The 26,307-nt window shown below is 38.8% G+C and overlaps 1 protein-coding gene across 1 annotated transcript in view; it reads right to left on the reverse strand.

The window, feature by feature from the left end:
- The window catches only part of LOC130087734 (radixin), a 553,959-nt gene that overhangs the window by 201,035 nt on the left and 326,617 nt on the right, over nt 1–26,307 (reverse strand). Inside the window, exon 9 of the mRNA XM_056254217.1 lies at nt 25,275–25,438. Coding sequence (XP_056110192.1) covers nt 25,275–25,438 — 164 coding nt within the window. The remainder of the gene's footprint in view (nt 1–25,274; nt 25,439–26,307) is intronic.

Raw genomic sequence — 26,307 nt, forward strand, 5'->3', positions numbered from 1 at the left:
TGAGAGCTTACGTTACGCGCTCCGCCCCCTTCAGACGCTCCGAGCAGCTCTTCGTTTCGTTTGGCGGACACACCAAAGGTCTCGCCGCCTCGAAACAGTCCCTATCCAGATGGATAGTGGACGCGATTTCTGCTGCCTACGCGTCAAAAGGTCTGCAATGCCCTCTGGGCATCAGGGCTCATTCCACAAGAGGCATGGCCTCGTCGTGGGCATGGTCCAGTGGAATTTCCATTCACGACATCTGTATGGCGGCGGGCTGGGCCTCCCCGTCTACATTTGTGAGATTCTATAATCTGGAAGTTCCCGCCTTGCAGGCTAGACTTCTCTCAGTCTAATGTGTGTATGATCTGCCCACATCACTGGTGCGCAGGCTACCTCAACGTTAGCTCTCCTGGTTGAGCTGCACTAATATGGGTTGATATACATGTACATGCAGCCCGGCGCCGCCGCTCTGCATACCCCATGGGTGCTTATGTTTATACATGTGTCGGCCCGCTTGCTGGCCGCCTGAATTTCCCACTTTCAATGTTCCCCGGGTTAGGACTCATAGAGTGGATGCTGGGCGCGCACGGCGTTGACAAAGTGTTCCCGTAGCGTAAGCTAAACTTACGCAATACGAGAGAACCTCTCGTAAGAGAACGTACTCGGTTACCTAACGTAACCTCGGTTCTCTCTAGAGAGGGAACGAGTATTGCGTAACCGGCCGTGCTAAGCGCCACGAGCGATTTTCGCTTCAGATCATGAAAACCAGGGAAGCAGCCTCTGAGCCCCGCTTTTATACGCTAAGCCACACCCCTTGCGCGGGCTGTGACGCGTAGTGGGCACGAAGCGCCACCATTGGGCGTGACGTCACGCCAGGCTCACTGGTAGGCTGCTGCAGTTGCTGCAGGGCAGCCAATGAGCATGCTAGACAGCCTGCTCTAGGTCTGCAGTTGCTGCACTGCGTTGACAATATATACAAAATTAAGGATAATTTTGGCTTCAATATCTCGAGCAAAGATGAACTTTACCCGTAGCGTAAGCTAAACTTACGCAATACGAGAGAACCTCTCGTAAGAGAACCGAGGTTACGTTAGGGAACCGAGTACGATTTGTCTGTCAGCGCGAGTTAGAGCGTTTTGCTTACATCAGGATGAGTTTGAAAATCACATTTCATTGGTTCAGACTCATGCCATTGAAAATTCGCTATGAATGAAGGCACGTCAGTCGATATCACACAAACAATGTGCAAACTTGCTATAGAGTTAGGCTATGTTGGTAAAGAAGTCTCAAACCCCAGTCAAATATTCACTACAGAAAGTGAAAGTAAAAACTGACCGAATTTTTCAAGAGGTCCTCGGTGCAGCCTGTAGCACGATGACGTAGCTGGATGGTCCAATACGTATTGGATGGAGGTGTGTTTTGCCGACGTCATATACGCATGCGCACTAGTCAAGTCAAGTCAACTTCATTTATAGCGCTTTTAACAATGTAGATTGTTTCAAAGCAGAGATAAACATATAATTTAAGGTAAATGAGATTGTTTTGGCTTTATAGCGGTTCTTAAATAATGTTTAAGAACCTGTGATAAACGCTGATGGCGTTCATATGCGCATTAAGAATTGATTCTATAGTTAGAGTAGGTGTAGAGAGAGTAGAGAGTTGGTGAACGATCGCACGTGCTTTGATCTTCCAAGAAGAATAAAGTAAGTTAAATATACTAAATGGTCACTTGAGTTTGGAAGCTCTTTTCCGGCACAGAATAAAACATTTAAAAATATATATAATTGCGACTTTTTCCTCACAATTGCGAGTTTATTTAACGCAGTTCTGACTATATCTCACAATTCTGAGAAATAAAGTCAGTTTGCAAGATGTAAAGTCTCAATTGCATGTTATAAAGTCAGAATTGCGTGAAATAAAGTCAGAATTGCGTGCTATAAAGTCAGAATTCTGAATTTATAATAGGCCTACATAATTGGGAGTTTACGTCTCCCAATTCTGACATTTTTTCTCATAATTGTGACATAAACTCGCAATTGCGAATTATAAAGTCAAATTCTAAGGGAAAAAATGACTTATTTTTTTAACCTCAGAATAGTTTAATATCTCACAATTCTGACTTTAGGCTATAACACGCAATTGCGACTTATCATGCAATTCTGACTTTATATCTCCCAATTGGTATTATAAAGTCGAAATTCTGACTTTTTTCTCGCAATTCTGAATTTATAACACATAATTAAGATTTTATATCTATCAATTCTGACATATTTTCTTAGAATTGTGAGATATAAACTCGCAATTGCGAGTTATAAAGTCGAATTTTACCTCAGAATAGTTCTCTCACAATTCTGACTTTATAACACACAATTGCGACTTTATATCATGCAATTCTGACTTTAGCCTATATCTCCAATTTGCGTAGGTTATTATAAAGCCAGAATTTCAAGTAGCCTCGCAATTGCGAGTTTATATCTCATAATTCTGATTTAACACGCAATTGCGACTTTATATCACGCAATTCTGACGTTATAACCTGCAATTGCGACTTAAATTCGGAGATAAAAAGTCAGAGTAGTGAGATAACAAGTTACCTTTTTTATTTCTCACTCTGTGGCGAAAACAAGCTTCTATAGCCTACCATATGTATTGCAGACACTGAACTGTGGAAAAATGAGTAGGCTATAGCCATTAAAGAAGGAACTCTTACCAGGCAAAATATCAAGCACTTTTTTTTCCTTTTTTTTTTTACATCTGACAAGATTTATTTTCTTGATGCTGTTATTATTTTTGCATTTTCCCTTAAATGTGTACTGGTATCTTAAAATGTTTACAGACTTTATTGTATTTTACCTTTAAAATTACAAAGACAATTTGGCTACTTGATTCATTTTTGCTTCCACTCAACAGCAAATGTGACCTGAATAAAATAAAATGGCTTTAAAAAAAAAAAAAAAAAAAACTTGCGGTGCTGAGGACATGCTATTAATCTATCAAATTTAGGTTTAAAATCATGTGATTTAAAATGTTGTAAAATTAACTATTTTGCATAGCCTATGTGTGAAACTCGGATAAGCATCCCATTTATGTAAATAATTACTTATTTATCAATAATTACTATTTAGCAGTACTATACTACACAGGTTAGAACATCATATCAGTACAATATTGAGCATATATGTCACTTAAAACCAGCGCATGCGAATTAAAATCCAGAGATCGACACTGCGCATGCGTATATGACGTCAGCAAAACACACCTCCATCCAATACGTATTGGACCATCCAGCTACGTCATCGTGCTACAGGCCGCAGCGAGGGGTGTCTCGAATTTTTGCCATCTGACGCTGCATTAATGGTGCATATTGAGACAATGAGAGCTGAATGAACAACATGTTCTGATACTCATCAAGATAATTCCCTTTGTCAGCTGGAACTATGATGATGATATTTGTCTGATACATGCCCACTGCAGTCACGGCAGTTTTCTTTTTGCTTTTTTTTTCTCTGGTTGCCAGGTGAACATAAAAATCAGTTCGTTTTTTTTTTTACTTTGTTTGAACTTAAGTGGGGGAAAAAATCTTGTTTGTATTGCAAAAATAGCCAAATTCCCCCTTTTACACCACTAGTGGGTGTGACATTCTTTCAGACTATACCAATAAACCCCACCCTCAAAACTGATTGACAGTTGACTGTGTTAGGCATTGGAAATGTAAGTGAAATTTAGTTGAAAAAGTTGAAAAAACAACTTGTTTAACACGAAATACTTTTCTTCTCATTTTTTTCAATACATATGGGCCACAAGAGAAATAATATATATAAATATAGCTGCGAGCAGCGATTACGGGCCCAAGCCGGTGCCACCGCAACCCCGGTGCCTTTAGTTACCTAAAGGCACCGGGGTGGCGGTGCCGCCGGCTTTGGCCCTTCATCGCTGCTCGCAGCTATATTTATATATATATATATATATATATATATATAAAAAGCCGGTGGCACCGCCACCCTGGTGCCTTTAGGGTTATTGTGCACAACGTGACACAAAATATCAAAATATCTTCTCGCTATCTGCCGAACGGCTTTGGAAGTTCCGCTTCAGCACTGATGATGTTGTAGAAATAGTGCGCTCTGGTTGGTCTGGATTATTCGGGATTTTTTATTTTATACAGAAATAAGTTATTTATAATTCAGATGAGAATAAAGTTAGTGTTGATTAAAATGAAGGAAAACAAATAGGCTATATTAATCTGAAATATAGCACATTCATTTTAAATTTATTTAGGTTAAATTACCAAGCATACAATCTTAATTTAATTTAAAGCAAACAATACATTTAAAATATATGGGTTGTATGCACATTTTGTAATAAAAAAAGATATATATCTAAAAAGACAAGGCCTTAAAGGGTTAAACTCTTGTCACTGTAACAGACACAATCTCTCTCTCTCTCTCTCTCACACACACACACACACACGTCAAGTCACTTACATTTTAGATGCAATATTGAATAAGCAGAAAAATCGGATTTTCTGCTCTGAAAATATAAATAAGCATAAAAATGTAATAAGCACTTTGAATATTCTAAACAGAATAAGCACTAGTCGCTAATGAATAAGTACTAGTACTTAATGGAATAGATACTAGTATCTAAAAAATAAGTACTAGTCGCATGAAAATAGAGACTAGTAGGTTAAAATGATTAAATGTTAAAACGGCTTGCCATATTGGCTCAGAGAGAGAGAGAGAGAGAGAGAGAGAGAAAATGACCTTTTAGATACTAGTACCTATTAATAGATACTAGTATTTATTCAATAAATACTAGTACTAAGTCATTAGATACTAGTACCTATTAAATAGATACCAGTACTTATTCATTAGCTACTAATACGTATTCAAAAGAATATCTAAAGAATAAGCACTAGTATCTAAAGAATAGGCACTAGTGTTAGGTAATGTTAGGTTGACTATTTTATCATTATATATTATTAAGGCTATAATGAACAGGCTGCGATGTCAAGATTGCAATGATGCAATATGTGTGTGTGTGTGTGTGTGTGTGTGTGTGTGTGTGTGTGTGTGTGTGTGTGTGTGTGTGTGTGTGTGTGTGTGTGTGTGTGTGTGTGTGTGAGATTGAACATTGTTACACATAAAAACATACTCTGTCATTTTGTTCATAGAGGACATCATTCAAACTGCAAATTGTTTACTTATATGTGTGTACAGTCGCAATAAAACACAACAAAGTGCTTTTGTCAAACTGTAAACTCCTGTCAAACTGTAACCTACAACTGTCACCCAACTAAAATCACACGCACACACTGTCTAAAAGCAAAACATATTTATCCAACCTCATTTAAAAACAGTCTGTGGGAGCCATCTTTTGGACATTCACCATATCGCATTGATTTTCATTTATTGTCTTCGGAGCCCTAATCTGTTTATTTTTCAATTACACATTCTACATTGATTAAGAAAGAAAGTTCAAATGTGTTTTTATTTTATACAGGAATAAATTATTTATAATTCAGATGAACATACAATCTTAATTTAATTTAAAGCAAACAATACATTTAAAATATATGGGTTGTATGCATATTTTGGAATTTAAAAAAAATATATATATCCAAAAAGACAAGGCCTTAAACTTGAACAAGGGTTAAACTCTTGTCGCTGTAAGAGACACAAATGATTCAGCATTTTGAACGAATCGATTTACTCAAAGAGTCAATGACCAATCCATAAACATCCACTGTCTCATTCATGCAAGCCTATGTAAACAAAAAAAACATAGCCACTGTCCAAAGTGGCAATTATATGATAACGGACACAGCAATGCATCATGTTAAGGTCATCATGTTTGTAGCATGATCCAGGGGATTAAAACGTACAAAATATATTTCAGGCCTAGTGGAGTTGGTAACTAATAATAGTAGATGTGTAAAGTTGCATAAAATGGAAATACTCACTAATGCAAGAAAAAACTACCTCAAAAAACTGTTATCTGTGTTGTTGTTCAGTCACTCCAGTTGGAATTTTCACCCCAAAATGGCGGCCGCGCTACCGAAGCGGTTAGCTGTTACCAAAAAAGCATCAGAGCTTCGCCTCTTGTTCTTCTATACTCTTTGGTGACACTAAAAAGTATGTGGCTGCACTGGCATTCATAACGGTGCGCGTCCGACAAGCGAGCAAAACAGAGCGAACTTTTTTTCATTTCTACTTCCATAGAAATTCATTCGAGCGCACTGCGAGCGCCACCACTATAAATATCCGTGCGGACGTCCTTACTTTACTTTCACTTTTAACTTAGCGATTTAAAAGCCCCCCGGCGGTGTTACACGTCAAATAACCGGTGAGAAAATGTTCTCGGAGTCACATAGGCTACCTAATATATTTAAATACAATAGGCCTACCTGATTTTGAACACAAGAGGGCAGTATAGCCCTATGTATTTCTTGATATATTTATTTTTTGACTGAATAGTGAATCCTGGCTGTTTTTAAACTTTTACATTATTCTTAAATTGAAAACAAGAATAAAATGGGTTTAGTTCTGTTATTTCTATAATTGTATCTAGAAATAAATGGTGTATAATTAAATTTTTAAAAGATATGAGGCTTTTAGTGTTTATTTTTTTGACATGATTTTAATCCCTCGCCATAGCAAAACAATTTGAGATATTCAATAGATATTCACAATTATGCTTCTTTAATGTATTTTCATCATGTTAAAAAAGTTTGGTGGGAATAAAATAAACCACTTAAGAGGAGTGGGTAAAAATGTAGAGGCTGGTTTTGCAAAACATTCACATTCAGACCAAAATCCCACTTCCTTTTGGGCTGGCTTAAAGTTGTTTGGCCCGATGAGATCTATATACCGAGTTTCATAATATTACATGCAAGTGTGTTTGATTTATGGACCAAATTTTCAGACCAAGTTTATGGACCAAGTTAATTTAATTAATAAACTAATTATATAAAACTATTTTCAATGCACTACAATTAATTTGGTTATATGCCTTTACTTATTAATAAAACCTATTTAAAAAATACAAGGCGTAAGCCATTTATTTTCCTTTTTAATGCAGGCAAAACCACACAGCAGTGAAATGGTTAATCTAGCCCCCCTCCCCCTCCCCCTCCCCCTCCCCACACTCACAGACACACACACAGAGACGTAGGCTCAGAGAGAGACACATAAAATGACAATTTTCAAACCAAAATATCTAACTTCCTGTTGGTCGTAGCTAATTACGGTAAATTAGAAAGTTGTCCGGCTCGAAGAGTACAATATACATATCGAGTTTTGTTACTGTAGATAAAACTAACCCCCCCACTTTTGTCAAAAGCATTTAGAAAGTGACACACTTCCTGCTGCCAGTTGGTGGCGCTATAACTTTGACTCACAATAGTTACATCCATCTGATTGGCCTCTTACCACGAACACACTGCTGAAGTTTCATTAAGATCAGTTAATGTATGCAGAAGTTATAACACTTCGTGTTTCTCTTTTCTCGCCATAAATTCGTTTCCTCGCCACGGCCAAACCGTTCGAGATATAAAAAATCCGTCCGCAATTTAGCATCTTCAATGTGTTGACCTCAAGCTGACCGAGTTTGGCGGTAAACGGATGCAATCTCTAGGAGAAGTACTTCAAATTCCTGAGCAAGCGTTCTCCAAACAACCCATAATAGCCGACTTCCTGTTGGGCTGGCGTAAAACTTGACCGAGGGTAGGTTGTTCGGCCCGATGAGATCTGTATGTGTATTGAGTTTCAGATTAATTCATGCAAGCGTGTTTGATCTATGGACCAAGTTTTGGGGACCCCGTTCAAGGGGGCGCTGTTGAGCCCCCTTGCCACGCCCGGATACCAGCTTCAGCCCGGGCCTGATGGCTGTGGGCGCTGACCTGTGTGCAAAGTTTCAAGAGTTTTCAAGCACGTTAAGGACCCCAAAAGCCCCTGAAACCTTGAACACCATTAAAATAATAGTCAAATTCCCCAACCCCCCCACACACAGAGACAGATGGAGAAAATTCTCCTGAAAATCATATTCAAACCAAAATATCTGACTTTGTGTTGTTCGGAGCTAATGACTGTCAATTAGAAAGTTGTCCGGCTCGAGGAGACGAATATCCATACCGATTTTTGTTACTGTAGGTAAAACTAATACCCCATTTTTGACTAAAGGTGGCGCTACTGAGCCCCTCACCACGCCCGTTTCTGAAACTTTGCACGTGTCTACTAGCTAATAAATGAGATGTGTCTGTCGAGTTTCATGCAATTTCAAGCATGCTAAGAGTCTCAAAAGCATCAAAAAAGAATATTAAAGTTTGATGCGTTGCCATGGCAACATTATCTTAGATATTAAACAATCCTTTCACAGGTCTACATCTGCCGTGTTTTTACATTATACAGATGAAGTTTGAAGCAAATCGGGTAAAAATAAGAGGGTGATTTCAAAGCATTTTGAAAGTGACACACTTCCTGCTGCCAGTTGGTGGCGCTATAACTTTGACTCACAATAGTCACATCCATGTGATCGGCCTCTTACAACGAACACACTGCTGAAGTTTCATCGAGATCAGTCAATGTATGCAGAAGTTATAACACACTTCCTGTTTCACGTTTCTCGCCATAAATTCGTTTCCTCGCCACGGCCAAAGCGTTCGAGATATCAAAAATCCCCTGGCAATTTTTCATCCTCAATGTCTTGACTTCATGCTGACCGAGTTTCGTGCCGTGTGTTTGAATTCTCTAGGAGGAGTATTTCGAATTCCATTGCATGCGTTTTCCAAACAACCCTAAATAGACGACTTCCTGTTGGGTTGGGGTAAAAAGTAAAAGCATGAAGGATATATGAACCGATGAGATCTATATGTGTACCGAGTTTCATATTATTACATGCAAGCGTGTTTGATTTATGGACCAAGTTTTCGGACCCCGTTCCAGGGGGCGCTGTCGAGCCCCCCTGCCACGCCCGGGTACCAGCTTCAGCCCGGCCCTGATGGCCGCGGGTTCTGACCTGTGTGCAAAGTTTCAAGAGTTTTTGAGCACGTTAAGGGCCCCAAAAGTGCCAAAAAGGTAGTAAAATAATAATAAATATAGCTGCGAGCAGCGATTACGGGCCCAAGCCGGTGGCACCGCAACCCCGGTGCCTTTAGTAACCTAAAGGCACCGGAGTGGCGGTGCCGCCGGCTTTGGCCCTTCATCGCTGCTCGCAGCTATATTTATATATATATATATATATATATATATATAAACAAGCCGGTGGCACCGCCACCCTGGTGCCTTAAGGGTTACTGTGCATGACGGGTAATAACTTAACCCCGCTTTGACTGTTGAGAAGATGTGTGCTGTAGAGCTTGCATTGGTGTGGGCTCTGCAAAAGTGTGCATTGAGGGCACATATCATATGCGTGAGCAAACTTCTGAATCCTAAAATGAAAAATGAGACACCCTACGGTCTCATGGACTTAATGGACACATGAAATAAGTACACAAGATTGAAAGTTATATGAAGTGTGCCAAGACAGAATATTACTTGCCTGATCTGATTAGAAAAAATTGTTTGTGTGTGTGTGTGTGTGTGTGTGTGTGTGAGAGAGACGTGATTGAACAATGTAGACATAAAAACATACTCCGTCCTTTTGTTCATACAGGACATTATTCAAACTGCAAACTGTTTACTTATATTTGTGTACAATCGCAATAAAACACAACATTGTGCTTTTGTCAAACTGTAAACCACAAATGTCACCCAACCAAAATCTCTTACACACACACACGCACACACACACACACACACACACACACACACACACACACACACACACATACACGTAGTTTAAAAGCAAAAAAAAATCTTTTGGACATTCAGCATATTGCATTGGTTTTCATTTCTTGTTCTCGAACAGAGCCCTAATCTGTTTATTTTTTCAGTTACACATTCTACATTGATTAAAAAAGAAAAATCAAATGTGTTTTTATTATATACAGAAATAAATAATCTATCATTCAGATGAGAATAAAGTTAGTGTTAGTTTAAATGTTAAGGAAAACAAATATATGATCTGATATATAGCACATTCATTTAAAATTCATTCAGGTTCAATTACCAAACATACAAATCTTAATGTAATTTAAAGCAAACAATACATTTAAAATATATGGGTTGTATGCCTATTTTTTTATATAAAAAGATATATATCCAAAAAGACAAGGCCTAAACTTTAACAAGGGTTAAACAATCACTGTAACAGACACAATCACACACACACACACACACACACACACACACACAAACACACAAGTCAAATCACTTACATTTTAGATGCAATATATTGACTTTTTTCTGTTTCAGCAGCGAAAATAGTTAAACAAAGATCACAGCAGAACCATCGAGCATCTCACAGCAACGCGTTCTCATTACTGAATGATTCAGCATTTTGAACGAATCGGTTGACTCAAAGATTCAATGACCAATCCATAATCTGTCTCATTCATGAATGACTCAACCGTTCGAACGAATTGTTTGAACGAATGAATCAATGACTCGCTCATTAAGACGGTCGCCTGGCGACACCTAATGACGGTTTAGTGTTATGTTTAAAAGTATCATTCTTCCCAACGATTTTTAATTGACTTATATTTAAAACAATCTCATAACATTATTTAATGCATTGTTATTTTTCAGTGTAAACGATTTAATTTGATCAGCCCTACCTAGGGTAAAAGCCATATAGTGTCTTATTCTAAATAATTGAATTTATTGATCAAATTTACAAATTAAAAATGAAAGATGAAGCATACATTTAATAAGACTGGACCGGGGTGCCCTGCATATATTACAATGTGCAGATTTAAATATACCATTGCCCCCCACCGTCAATTTGATGTGTGTGTTTGTGTGTGTGTGTGTGTGTGTGTGTTTAATAAAATCATTTAGTCACTACAATTAAAACCTGAACGGGTTTGCTTACTAAATTGTGTGCTGAACGAAAGTTGCAGCAAAGATCAGCAACCGGAGTCAAATTTCATTAATCACGAGTTGAGAGTGAGCGTCTCTCTCTGCTGTGTTATGCTGCATCACACGGGCATTCATAACGCTGCGCGTCCACGACGATGAGCGAGCAGAACAGAGTGAACGTTTTTTAGTTCATTCCTACTTCCATAGGAATTCCCTCGAGCGCTCTGCACGCGCCACCATTATCAATGTCCGTGTGGACGTCCGCGATCGAACAGTGGAAACATTGGCTACTCCGTCATTTTATTCAAGAAGATCATTCAAACTGCAAAGTGTTTACTTATTTTTGGATACTCGCAATCAAACACAACATTGTGATTTTGTAAAATACATTCAAGAAATCCGCCCCCGAAATGGGGCTTCTTTTAAAATGAAACGAAAATGCTCACAGCTGCACGTCTTGTGGAGACGTCCGTTACTTTCGCTTTCAAGTTAGCGACTTTAAAGCCCCCAGCGGAGTCACGGTGGGAAAATATTCCCATAGTAGCATCCCTACAATTTAATACAATTGGCCTACCTGATTTTGAACACAAGAGGGCAGTAAAGCACTGTGAATGATTTTTATTTTTTAATTTTTTTGGCTAAACAACCATTCTGGCTGTTTTTAAACTTAAACATAAATCTTAAATTGAAAAAAAGGAATACAATGGGTTTAGTTCTAATATTAGTATAATTTTATAGAAAAATAAATGGTGTATAATTACATTTTAGAAAGATATGAGACATTTCCTGATTCTCTTTTTGACATAATCCCTCGCCATAGCAAAACCGTTAGAGATATTCAATATCCGTTCACAATTTAGCATCTTTAATGTATTTTCATCAAGTTGAAAAAGTTTTGTAACTGTAGATGAAAGTAACCCCCCCCCCCCCACCCACTTTTGTCACAAAAGGTGGCGCTACTGAGCCCCTGCACCACGCCCGTTTCTGAAACTTTGCACATGTCTACTGGCTAATAAATGTGATCTGTCTGTCGAGTTTCATGCAATTTTAAGCAATTTCAGGCATGCTAAGAGTCTCAAAAGCATCCAAAAAGAATATTAAAGTTTGATGCGTTGCCATGGCAACAGTATCTAAGATATCAATAATCCTTTCACAGGTCTACATCTGGCGAGTGTCTCCATTATACACATCAAGTTTGAAGCAAATCGGGTAAAAATAAGAGGGTGATTTCAAAGCATTTTGAAAGTGACACACTTCCTGCTGCCAGTTGGTGGCGCTATAACTTTGACTCACAATAGTCACATCCATGTGATCGGCTTCTTACAGCGAACACACTGTTGAAGTTTCATCAAGATCAGTTAATGTATGCAGAAGTTATAACACACTTCCTGTTTCCATTATTCGCCATAAATTCGTTTCCTCGTCACGGCCAAACCGTTCGAGATATCAGAAATCCCCTGGCAATTTTTCATCCTCAATGTCTTGACATCATGCTGACCGAGTTTCGTTGCGATTGGTTGAATTCTCTAGGAGGAGTATATCGAATTCCAGGGGCATACGCTTCCAAACAAACCATAATAGACGACTTCCTGTTGGGCTGGGGTAAAAAGTAAAAGTACAAAGGATATATGAACCGATGAGATCTATATGTGTACCGAGTTTCATATTATTACATGGAAGCGTGTTTGATTTATGGACCAAGTTTTCGGACCCCGTTCCAGGGGGCGCTGTCGAGCCCCCCTGCCACGCCCGGGTACCAGCTTCAGCCCGGCCCTGATGGCCGCGGGTTCTGACCAGTGTGCAAAGTTTCAAGAGTTTTCGTGCACGTTAAGAGCCCCAAAAGTGCCCGAATAGTCGATAAAATAATAATAATAATAATAAATATAGCTGCGAGCAGCGATTACGGGCCCAAGCCGGTGGCACCGCAACCCCGGTGCCTTTAGTTACCTAAAGGCACCGGGGTGGCGGTACCACCGGCTTTGGCCCTTCATCGCTGCTCGCAGCTATATTTATTTATATATATATATATATATATATATATATATATATATATATATATATAAAGCCGGTGGCACCGCCACCCTGGTGCCTTTAGGGTTATTGTGCACGACGTGCAAAAACGTAACCCTGCTTTGACTGTCGAAAAGAAGTTTGCTGTAGAGCTTGTATCAGTGTGGGCTCTGCAAAAGTGTGCATTGAGGGCACATGTCAACCACAAAGTATGCGAGAGCAACCTTCTGAAAGGTCAGGTCTACATCCAGGTCTACATCTGCCGTGTGTTTACATCATAGTAGTGAAGTTTGAAGCAATCAGGTGATTTCAAAGCTTTTTGAAAGTGACAGACTTCCTGCTGCCAGTTGGTGGCGCTATAACCGGGGTGGCGGTGCCGCCGGCTTTGGCCCTTTCACGCTGCTCGCAGCTATATTTATATATATATATACACACACACACACACATATATATATATATATATATATATATATACATAAATATATATATATTGTTTTTTTAAGAGACAAGACAGAATATTACTTGCCTGATCTGATTAGAAAAATAGTGTTTGTGTGTGTGTGTGTGTGTGGCGTAATTGAACAATGTAGACATAAAGACATACTCCGTCCTTTTGTTCATACAGGACATTATTCAAACTGCAAAGTGTTTACTTATATTTGTGTACACTCGCAATAAAACACAACATTGTGCTTTTGTCAAACTATAAACTCTTGTCAAACTGTAAACTACAACTGTCACCCAACCAAAATCTCTTACACACACACACACACACACAGTTTAAAAGCAAAAAATATCAAACAATCCTATTTAAAAACAGTCTGTGGGAGCCATCTTTTGGACATTCATCATATCGCATTGGTTTTCATTTCTTGTCATCAAACAGAGCCCTAATCTGTTTATTTTTTCAGTTACACATTCTACATTGATTAAAAAAGAAAAATCAAAGGTGTTTTTATTTTATACAGAAATAAATAATCTATCATTCAGATGAGAATAAAGTTAGTGTTAGTTCAAATTTTAAGGAAAACAAATATATGATCTGAAATATAGCACATTCATGTAAAATTCATTTAGGTTCGATTACCAAACATACAATCTTAATGTAATTTTTAAGCAAACAATACATTTAAAATATATGGGTTGTATGACTATTTTTTAATATAAAAAGATATATATCCAAAAAGACAAGGTCTAAAGTTTAACAAGGGTTAAACTCTTATCACTGTAACAGACACAATCACACACACACACACACAAGTCAAATCACTTACATTTTAGATGCAATATTGACTTTTTTTCTGTTTCAGCAGCGAAAATAGTTAAACAAAGATCACAGCAGAACCATCGAGGATCTCACAGCAACGCGTTCTCATTACTGAATGATTCAGCATTTTGAACGAATCGGTTGACTCAAAGATTCAATGACCAATCAATCCATAAACATCTATCTCATAAGTGTTTACTTATATTTGTGAACAATCGCAATAAAACACAACATTGTGCTTTTGTCAAACTGTAAACTACAACTGTCACCCAACCAAAATCTCTTTTTTATTTTATACAGAAATAAATAATCTATCATTCAGATGAGAATAAAGTTAGTGTTAGGTCAAATTTTAAGGAAAACTCTGAAATATAGCACATTCATTTAAAATTCATTCAGGTTCAATTACCAAACATACAAATCTTAATGTAATTTAAAGCAAACAATACATTTAAAATATATGGGTTGTATGCCTATTTTTTTTTATATAAAAAGATATATATCCAAAAAGTAACAGACACAATCATACACACACACACACACACACACACACACACACACACACACACACACACACACAGACACACACACAAGTCAAATCACTTACATTTTATATGCAATATTGACTTTTTTCTGTTTCAGCAGTGAAACTAGTTAAACAAAGATCACAGCAGAACCATCGAGCATCTCACAGCAACGTGTTTTCTCATTACTGAATGATTCAGCATTTTGAACGAATCGGTTGACTCAAAGATTCAATGACCAATCCATAATCTGTCTCATTCATGAATGACTCAGCCGTTCGAACGAATCGTTCGAACAAATGAATCAATGACTCGCTCATTAAGACGGTCGCCTGGCGACACCTAATGACGGCTTAGTGATATGTTTAAAAGTATCATTCTTTCAAACGATTGTTAATTAACTCATATTTGAAACATAAGCTATATATATATATATACACACATATATACACACAAAAATAAAATAAAAACACATTTGAAGCGTGTTTGCTTACTAAATTGTGAGCAGAACGAAAGTTGCAGCAAATATCAGCAACAGGAGTCAAATTTCATTAATCACGAGAGTGAAGAGCTGACTGAAAAGATGATGACGGAATAGGCTATTTTATGTAAAAGCGCCTATTTAAGCGAATCTATCATTGTACTCTTTTGTTGTTGTGTTTTCCGTGAAAAATAATAGACTATTGAACTCACAATTCAAGCAATTGGCCCCCGATATTGCACTAATTTTAAAGTGACACTAAAAAGTATGCGGCTGCAGTGGCATTCATTACGGTGCGCGTCCATGGCGACGAGCGAGCAAAACAGAGCGAACGTTTTTTCATTTCTACTTCCATAGAAATTCATTCGAGCGCACTGTGAGCGCCACCACTATAAATGTCCTTACTTTACTTTCACTTTTAACTTAGCGATATAAAAGCCCCCGGTGTTACACGTCAAATAACCGGTGAGAAAAAATTCTCGGAGTCACATAGCAGCTACCTATATTTAAATACAACAGGCCTACCTGATTTTGAACACAAGAGGGCAGTATAGCCCTATGTATTATTTGATATATTTATTTTTTAACTGAATAGTGCATCCTGGCTGTTTTTAAACTTGTACATTATTCTTAAATTGAAAACAAGAATAAAATGGGTTTAGTTGTGATATTTGTATAATTTTATCTAGAAATAAATGGTGTATAATTAAATTTTTAGAAGATATGAGGCTTTTAGTGTTTATTTTTTTTTACATGACTTTAATCCCTCGCCATAGCAAAACAATTAGAGATATTCAATAGATATTCACAATTATGCTTCTTTAATGTATTTTCATCATGTTGAAAAAGTTTGGTGGGAATAAAATAAACCACTTAAGAGGAGTGGGTAAAAATGTAGAGCCTGGTTTTGCAAAACATCCACATTAAGACCAAAATAGCCCACTTCCTGTTGGGCTGGCTTAAAGTTGTTTGGCCCGATGAGATCTATATGTGTACAGAGTTTCATAATATTACATGCAAGTGTGTTTGATTTATGGACCAAATTTTCTGACCAAGTTAATTTAATTAATAAACTAATTATATAAAACTATTTTCAATGCACTACAATTCAACTGGTTATATGCCTTTACTTATTAATACAACTTATTTAAAAAATACAAGGCGTAAGACATTTTTTTTTCTTTTTTAATGCAGGCCAAACCACACAGCAGTCAAATGGTTAATCTAGCCCCCCTCCCCCTCCCCACACTCACAGACACACACACACACAGAGACGTAGGCTCAGAGAGAGAGAGACATAAAATGACAATTTTCAAACCAAAATATCTGACTTCCTGTTGGTTGGAGCTATTGAGTGTAAATTAGAAAGTTGTCTGGCTGGAGGAGAACAATACACATACCGATTTTTATTACTGTAGATAAAATCAATCCCCCCACTTTTGACAAAAGGTGGCGCTACTGAGCCCCTCACCACGCCCGTTTCTGAAACTCTGCACATGTCTACTGTCTAATAAATGTGATGTGTCTGTCGGGTTTCATGCAATTTCAAGTATGTTAAGAGTCTCAAAAGCATCAACAAAGAATAATAAAGTTTGATGCGTTGCCACGGCAACAGTATCTAAGATATCAATAATCCTTTCTCAGGTCTACATCTGCCGTGTGTCTACATTATACACATAAAGTTTGAAGCAAATTGGGTAAAAATAAGAGGGTGATTTCAAAGCCTTTAGGAAGTGACACACTTCCTGCTGCCAGTTGGTGGCGCTATAACTTTGACTCACAATAGTCACATCCATGTGATCGGACTCTTACAGCGAACACACTGCTGAAGTTTCATCAAGATCAGTTAATGTATGCAGAAGTTATAACACACTTCCTGTTTCCTTTATTCGCCATAAATTCGTTTCCTCGCCACGGCCAAACCGTTCGAGATATCAAAAATCCCCTGGCAACTTTTCATCCTCAATGTCTTGACTTCATGCTGACCGAGTTTCGTGGCGATTGGTTGAATTCTCTAGGAGGAGTATATCGAATTCCAGGGGCATACGCTTCCAAACAAACCATAATAGCCGACTTCCTGTTGGGCTGGGGTAAAAAGTAAAAGTACAAAGGATATATGAATCGATGAGATCTATATGTGTACCGAGTTTCCTATTATTACATTCAAGCGTGTTTGATTTATGGACCAAGTTTTCGGACCCTGTTCCAGGGGGCGCTGTCGAGCCCCCCTGCCACGCCCGGGTACCAGCTTCAGCCCGGCCCTGATGGCCGCGGGTTCTGACCCGTGTGCAAAGTTTCAAGAGTTTTTGAGCACGTTAAGGGCCCCAAAAGTGCGCTGAGAGTCTCAAAAGTATCCAAAAAGAATATTAAAGTTTGATGCGTTGTCACGGCAACAGCATCTAAGATATCAACAATCCTTTCACAGGTCTACATCTGGCGTGTGTCTACATTATACACATCAAGTTTGAAGCAAATCGGGTAAAGCCTGTTTGATTTATGGACCAAGTTTTCGGACCCCGTTCCAGGGGGCGCTGTCGAGCCCCCCTGCCACGCCCGGGTACCAGCTTCAGCCCGGCCCTGATGGCCGCGGTTTCTGACCCGTGTGCAAAGTTTCAAGAGTTTTTGAGCATGTTAAGGGCCCCAAAAGTGCGCTAAGAATCTCAAAAGTATCCAAAAAGAATATTAAAGTTTGATGCGTTGTCACGGCAACAGCATCTAAGATATCAACAATCCTTTCACAGGTCTACATCTGGCTTGTGTCTACATTATACACATCAAGTTTGAAGCAAATAGGGTAAAGCGTGTTGGATATATGGACCAAATTGTCTGACCCGTTCAAGGGGGCGCTGTCGAGCCCCCCTGCCACGCCCGGGTACCAGCTTCAGCCTGGCCCTGATGGCCGCGGGTTTTGTCCCGTGTGCAAAGTTTCAAGAGTTTTCGAGCACGTTAAGAACCCCAAAAGTGCCCGAAAGCATAAAAAAGCATGAAAAAGCTTAAAAAAAGGAATATTAATGTTTGATGCATTGCCATGGCAACAGTATCTAAGATATCAATAATCCTTTCACAGGTCTACATCTGGCGTGTGTCTACATTATGCACATGAAGTTTGAAGCAAATCGGGTAAAAATAAGAGGGTGATTTAAAAGCATTTTGAAAGTGACACACTTCCTGCTGCCAGTTGGTGGCGCTATAACTTTGACTCACAATAGTCACATCCATGTGATCGGGCTCTTACAGCGAACACACTGCTGAAGTTTCATCAAGATTAGTTAATGTATGCAGTAGTTATAACACACTTCCTGTTTCACGTTTCTCGCCATAATTTCGTTTACTCGCCACGGCCAAACCGTTCGAGATATCAAAAATCCCCTGGCAATTTTTCATCCTCAGTGTCTTGACTTCATGCTGACCGAGTTTCGTGCCGTGTGTTTGAATTCTCTAGGAGGAGTATTTCACATTCCATTGCATGTGTTTTCCAAACAACCCTTAATAGCCGACTTCCTGTTGGGCTGGGGTAAAAAGTAAGAGCATGAAGTATATATGAACCGATGAGATCTATATGTGTACTGAGTTTCATATTATTACATGCAAGCGTGTTTGATTTATGGACCAAGTGTTCAAACCACGTTCCAGGGGGCGCTGTCGAGCCCCCCTGCCACGCCCGGGTACCAGCTTCAGCCCGGCCCTGATGGCCGCGGGTTCTGAGATGTGTGCAAAGTTTCAAGAGTTTTCGAGCACGTTAAGGCCCCCAAAAGTGCCCAAAAGGTAGTAAAATAATAATAATAATAATAATAATAATAATAATAATAATAAATAATAATCCTTAGGAAAACAATAGGGCCTTCGCCTTTTCAAGGCTTGGGCCCTAATAATAATCCTAAGGAAAACAATAGGGCCTTCGCCTTTTCAAGGCTTGGGCCCTAATTAAGAAAATATTTTCAGAGAAAAAAAAGCAAAAAGAAAACTGCCGTGACTGCAGTGGGCATTTATCAGACAAATATCATCATCATAGTTCCAGCTGACAAAGGGAATTATCTTGATGAGTTCAATTCAGAGAGTCGGCATAAACTTGATATTATATGAGTGGTGTATTGTTCATATGACTCTGTGCTCACGATCCAAGCGATAAAAAAAAAAAAATTACATTAGTAGTGACATTCAATCGTAGTTAATGTTCGTTTCATAGGCGGATGCTCTGAATTCAGCTTCATTTCAGCATTTTTTTCAACATATATATATATTTTAAATGTATTCATATTCATTCAACTATATTTGTATCTTTATTTTGACATTTAATACATTTTCATACACATGCTGCTTAGTTGTGGGTTCCACAGATGTATCTTCATTTCTTCTTCACAAGTTGCTTGTGTAGACTGGAAAAACTGGAAGATGCCGAGCCGTCTGGGCTACTCTCTAAGAAAACAAAGGACCTTTCTGGAAATTAACATTTGAACTCTCTCTTGCAAAATTAGCATCTCCACCTGAGCACACTGAGTCAATCACCTCAGTTTTGTATTAATAATTTTTTTTCCCTTTACTCCCTCATCAGTATTCGTCCCTTAAATCTTCCGCGAGAGTTCACAACCACAATTTGTGTTGCTGTTTACATTCCACGCAACATGACATCATGACTTTGCGTAAACATACACGCCACTTTCAATTCAAGTGGCGTGTTATCTATACGCATTTTGAGCTATCCGCGTGTATGTCCACGCCGAAATCTTTTGCGTGTATGTCTACGCCATTAAATGTCCGAGTGATTCCGCGTGTATGTGTACGCCGTTAAATGTCCGAGCGAAACGACGCAAAATCTATATCTACATCTGTGGAGCGATATTTATTTTCCTAGGATGGTAGGAGAAGACTCATAAATGGTATTAACCCCAGTGACGGGTAGGTTTAGGGACGGGGTTGGGGTAGGTCATATATTTATATATACATAATACAGTAATATAACGTTAAGTCAAAGGCGTTGATAAACACGCTGAAAAGCGATTATGCGTGTTGATAGCACGCCAAAAATGGAAATACGAATTGGCGTGTCATACATACGCCATTTCATGAGATCAGTCTGTTCCACCAACTGCAAACGCGGAGGCAGCGTATGACGTCATACATGCTGTTACAGCCAAACTTCAAACAAATCAGCCAAAGGCCTTCATAATAATTTCTGGAGATTTTAATCATGTTTCTCTCTCATTAAGTAAGTAAGTAAGTAAGTAAAGTTTATTTATAAAGCGCTTTTCACAGATAAAATCACAAAGTGCTGTACAAGAGGATAATTAAAACAAACAATATAAAATGTATGTACATATGTAAAATTAAAGTGACACTAGTGAAAACCCATCAACCAAAAGCCTTCCTAAATAAACATGTTTTCACAGCCTTTTTAAAAGAGACAACAGTGTCTGCCAGACGTATGGACAGGGGTAGTGCGTTCCACAGTTTGGGAGCAACAGACTGAAATGACATGTCCCCTCGGGTCTTAAAACGAGTCCTAGGGACTGTAAGCAAGTTCTGGCCAGAGGACCGGAGAGTGCGGTCAGAGGAATACGGCTTCAAAAGGTCCAGGATGTAATGTGGGGCCTGACCATTTAAGGCGCTGAAAGTCAGCACTAAAATCTTAAAATCAATCCTGAATTTTACAGGGAGCCAATGGAGATCTAATAAGACTGGTGTGATATGAGACCTTCGAGGGGCACCTGTTAAAAGTCTAGCAGCAGAATTTTGAACAATTTCCAATTTGTTCAAATCAGACTTATTCATACAGATAAAAACAGAATTGCAGTAGTCAAGTCTTGTGGATATGAAAGCATGAATTATCATTTCCAGATCCTTCTTTGACAACATTTTGCGAATTTTAGAGATGTTCCTAAGATGATAAAAGCAATTTCGGACGAGCTGTTTAGAGTGTGTCTCCAAAGACATGGCCTGGTCAAACACAACCCCCCGGTTTCTGAGGCTGGATTTGACAGAGAGGCCCAGATAACCAAGGTGCTGTCTGATCAGCGGGATCTTATGGTCTGGGGCAAAAATCAGCGTTTCAGTCTTGTTTGAGTTTATCTGCAAATAGTTTGTGGCTAGCCAGTCTTTGATGGAGGACACAGTAGGAGGCTGAGTGGAGTGCTCCAGCGCCTGTTCAACTTAAGTCTTAGCCTGGAAAGAGTTCCGGTGCTCTGGAAAACATCTTGCCTTGTTCCAAAGAAACGGCGCCCCACTCTTCTAAATGACTATAGACCAGTAGCACTGACTTCCCATATTATGAAGACCATGGAGAGGTTGGTCCTGGCTCAAATGAGACCTCTAATTGATTCAGTGCGGGACCCCCAACAGTTTGCCTAACTGCCTCGGGTAGGTGTAGATGATGCTATCATCTACATGCTTCAGAGGGTCTATTCACATCTGGACAGGGGTGGCACCACTGTCAGAATAATGTTCTTTGACTTCTCCAGTGCCTTCAACACCATCTAACCAGCATTACTGGGAAGGAAAATGGATGTTATGCAGGTGGACTCCTCCATAATCTCTTGGGTCACGGATTACCTTACAGGCAGACCACAGTGTGTGAGACTGCAGAACTGTGTGTCTGAGCGGGTGGTGAGCAACATGGGTGCTCCTCAGGGAATGGTTTTGTCTCCGTTTCTATTCACCCTCTATACCTCAGACTTCAATTACAACTCAAAGTCATGCCACCTCCATAAGTTTTCAGAGGATTCAGCTGTGGTTGGTTGCATTGAGGGCAGGCAAGAGACTGAATATAGAGCCCTGGTCAACAATTGTGTGAAGTGGTGTGGAGTGAACCATCTACAAATAAATGTAACTAAAACAAAAGAAGTGGTAATTGATTTTAGAAGGAAAAAAGACCATCCCTCACCTGTTTCTATCCACGGCAGAGACGTTGAGATAGTAGACTCATATCGGTATTTTGGGATCCACATAGATGACAGACTTGACACAAAACACCGGAACAATTTCACCTGAGCAGCCTCTATTTCTTGAGAAGACTCAGGTCCTTTAATGTGTGTAGCAAGATGCTTCACGTGTTCTATCAGACTGTTGTGGTTAGTGCCCTGTTTTACTGTTTTCATGTATTGCTCCTAATGCACTTTAATTTACCAACTGGGATCAATAAAGTACTACTTACTTACTCATGCTGAGATCATCTGAAATGCAGCCACAAATCTATATGGTTTAATGTGAAAAATTATCATACAACACTATACATGTTTGGTATCATTTGAAATGTCTCAGTGTGACTGGTACAATGGTCTTATCCCCACAGAAGTAAACCAAAAGCTAATAAAGGTTTTAAGAGTTTTAGAGATATTTTGCTTACTGTGGTGGGCGGGTAATGCAAATTGCCCTCTGTCCTCAAGTAAGGTGTAAACTACCCAAGTCTGGGACCTTGATTAATGCAAATTCCTACTGTTAGCCCATGTTTCCATTTGAAAGAGGTTTCTGTCCTGGTCTGAGTATTTAAAGAGATGTTGCAGGTGGCTCAAAGAGCGATTTGTAGGCAGATCAGACCGTAATGGTATGCATCTTTTGCTCTTTACTTCAGAGCATTTGATGTTATGTATTTATTATCTTTGAATTGATTATGTTATCAGCATGATACATTTACCTGACTTATAATAAATACCATTATTCCACTATAATAAATATAATGAATACATTTGGCTTTATTCTGAGTTACTCTGAAATTATTAACTATTAAAGTAGATTATGTTGAGTCCATTGTTACTGCAAATCTGCTGCCAGGGTTAAGTACATAGTAGATCTCAGGTTAGATGGAGCATCTGGGACATCAAGTGGGATTCTAGATTTCTGACTTACTGCTTGACTTTAGTTAAGTTTATTTGCAGTCGCATTCGCTTTAGGGGGCTTGATAAAAATACTGTTGAGGTAATAGCTGGGTTTCAGTCACGTGATTATGATGACGCGCGAAATTCAGATGGAGGGCAGGGAGTGAAGAGCGCAATGGACGAGATGGAGGAAAGTCCGTACTGTACTACTTTACACGCTATTACAAGAGAAAGATATAAACAAAAAAAAATCAAACATATGTTGGACGTGATCCTTACGTTATGAAGAGGAGCGATTTTTCAACTGAATTGAAAGATTATCCTGCCATCGAGGCGGTAGATATCAGCAACTACCTCGTCTTACAGACATACTTTGACTTTACAAAGTTCGGAAACATTACACGTTACACAAACATAGCCACTTAAGTTGTATTAACTCACCTTTGACGAAGTGATCACTGCACACACGGACATTTTCCCATTCGGCTCCTCCCGACCGCAGACGTAGGTTTGCAAACCGTTTTTCCTGAGTTTTTCGGTCAATTTCTTGCATTTCCCCCCCTTATGAACAACAACTTTTGGTACACGATAAAAACTCCTCGTGGTTTGATCGATCTAAACGACGCAAAACATAGGCATTTTGAGTTTGTTATAGTGCTTTCTAAATACAGCAAATCACTTCCTGCCCTCCATTTGCATTTCGCGCCATGGCAACGCAGTGGCGTGACTTCATATGAAAACAAGCAATAGCAAGCATTGGGGCGGCATTATTTCATGGTACTAGCCATAACCCCTGATTATTGTTTGAGCTTTAACTAAGTTGTTACATAGGCGACTGTAGTGGGCTAAACGGAACTACCTGTAACGGGACGAACCAGATGAGAGACGTGCGGATCCATTTGCAAGGCTTTATTCCAAAAACATAGTCATGGTACAGGCAAGGTCAGTAATCATCAAACAGGTATGGCAGAGGCATGGCACAGAGAAATCCTTTAGGGCAAGCGTGGGTCGACGAGGTGCAAACAGAGTCCGAAGGTCGGACTGGCAAGTTTGTGATCGTGGGATCCACATTAACCGGCCGGCGCAAGACCCTAAGCGACATTGGTATCCGAATGAACGAGTGCAATAAGAGTTAATTATAATAATCAAATGTCCACATCAAGTATAATATAAATTGTCAATAACCAATTAGCATTCCAACCTAAATATGAGGTCGTGATAAAATGGAGTCATAAAAGTTTAATTGGAATTAAACTACTTTGCCACACTGAATGACCGAACGCACAGTAAACCTTCACCCGCTTTATTAGAAACCATTGGCCGATTGGGCCGATTAGAACAAGGCCGATTGGGTGGGCCTTACACTTGCAACCAAAGCAGTCTTCTTTTGGTTCCTTTTTGTTTGGTTGGCAGGTGATAAATATTTAGTTCCAGGTTTTTGGCTTTGTTTTGAAGTGCAAAAAATGACACAGCAGTTTTACGACATGTATTTTGTTGCAAAGATAGACACATTTAATTAATATTTCTCCCCGTTTTCCTTATAGGAATGAAAAACGATGAAAACGGTGCTTTGTTTTCCACCACTAGAGGGCGTGGCATACTTTCCGACTATATCAATAAACCCCACCCTCAAGACTGATTGACAGTTGAGTTGACTGTGTTAGGCATCGGAAATGCAAGTGCAAAGGGGATTGCGATTCCGTTTGAATTTTATGAGGGTTGGGGCAGGATGCAGAGGAAGTGAAAAAGCAAATGGGTGATTCCAAAATGGCAGGGTCATAATGATGACATGTTACATTCATGGAAAAGAAAATCTAAACGTAATTAAAAATCACAAATTTGTGTTTCCATTATGTCACAACGTATGCATGCACAAATTAAAATGCAATGGCAAATACAATTTGCAATTTCTTTTAAATATTGTCCGGAATATCATTCCATACAAATCACACAAATTACCTACTTTTACTTTAAAATGGTGATTTTCACCAGAAAGGTAACAGGTTTGCATCGTTGGGATTGATATTTTTTTTTTATTTGTTATATTTTATAAAACCTCACTATGAGGAAATACAATTTTGTTTGCGCATTTGATTTATCATTTAAGCATTTGAGTATCTTAATTTAATTAGGAAGGAAATATTTATATTTTGCAAATTAAATATAAATATAAAATAATTAAAGTATAAAAGTAAACAAAAGAAAGTTTATGTAAATTAAGGCATATAAAGTGTTAATTGTCACCTCTCTATCTGTTTCTGGTGTTTTTCTTCTCTGGCCTGAGCCTTCATCTGCTGCACCTCAATGGTGTCAGGCTTCCTCCTTCTCATGTACAGCTCATGGTTGCCCATACACAGAGCCAGGATGCGCTTGTTGATTCGCAGTCGTGGTGCATAGAACACAAAGTCCTGATGTCACAATCGAAAAGACTCAAGTCAACATATATTTGCCATATATACACAACTCATTTCTTTTATATATTCATATACAGTTTTAATCAAAATTATTCAACCCCCATTGCAAATTATGTTTATTGGCAAAATATGCAGACTTTCAAGCTGTTTGCAATGAAAAAAACAAACAAAAGTAATTGAAATAGCTTGACACAATGAATGTTTCAAGTGGTTTCCCCAAATTCATCTGAAAATGCAACTTTTAATGACTTCTTCAGTCTCACAATTATTCAACCACTTCATGGCAAGCATCTTTAGAACTTCTTCCTCATGAGCAATGGCCTCCAGTTCAGTAATATTCTTGGCTTTGCATGCTGCCACCACCTTCTTCAAATCCCCCCAGAGATTTTATGTGGGGTTCAAGTCAGGTGACTGTGATGGCCACAGTAGAATTTTCAAGGACTTCTTCTGCAACAAAGCCTTGGTAGAATTTGAGGTATACTTGAGATCATTGTCCTGTTGGAAGGTCAAATGACGCCCAAGTTTCAGCTTCCTCACTGACACTTTTTTTCCTCACTTTATTGCTCCAGAATCATGCTCCTGTCTGCCTTGCTGCTGGTTTGCGTCTGTAACCGCCGTATAGCTTTCTGTTTTGAATCTCTATTTACTATCATTCCTTGTTCTTTATATTGCTAAATATAACTTACTCATCAACATATATTAGATATTGTCTAATATTGCCTATCATATTAATCGGACATCGCTAGCTTTTATCTAAATCGTAATCGCTAGCACAACACGCTACACAACATGCCTTTTTCTCTCTCGCACACTCGCGCCTTTTACGAGTCTATCAAACAACTGTGGTGAGTAGGATCAGTCAA

This window comes from Rhinichthys klamathensis, unplaced genomic scaffold (assembly GCF_029890125.1).
Source record: "Rhinichthys klamathensis goyatoka isolate OS25496 unplaced genomic scaffold, OSU_Roscu_1.1 h1tg000111l_1, whole genome shotgun sequence".
NCBI classification, from domain to species: domain Eukaryota; kingdom Metazoa; phylum Chordata; class Actinopteri; order Cypriniformes; family Leuciscidae; genus Rhinichthys; species Rhinichthys klamathensis.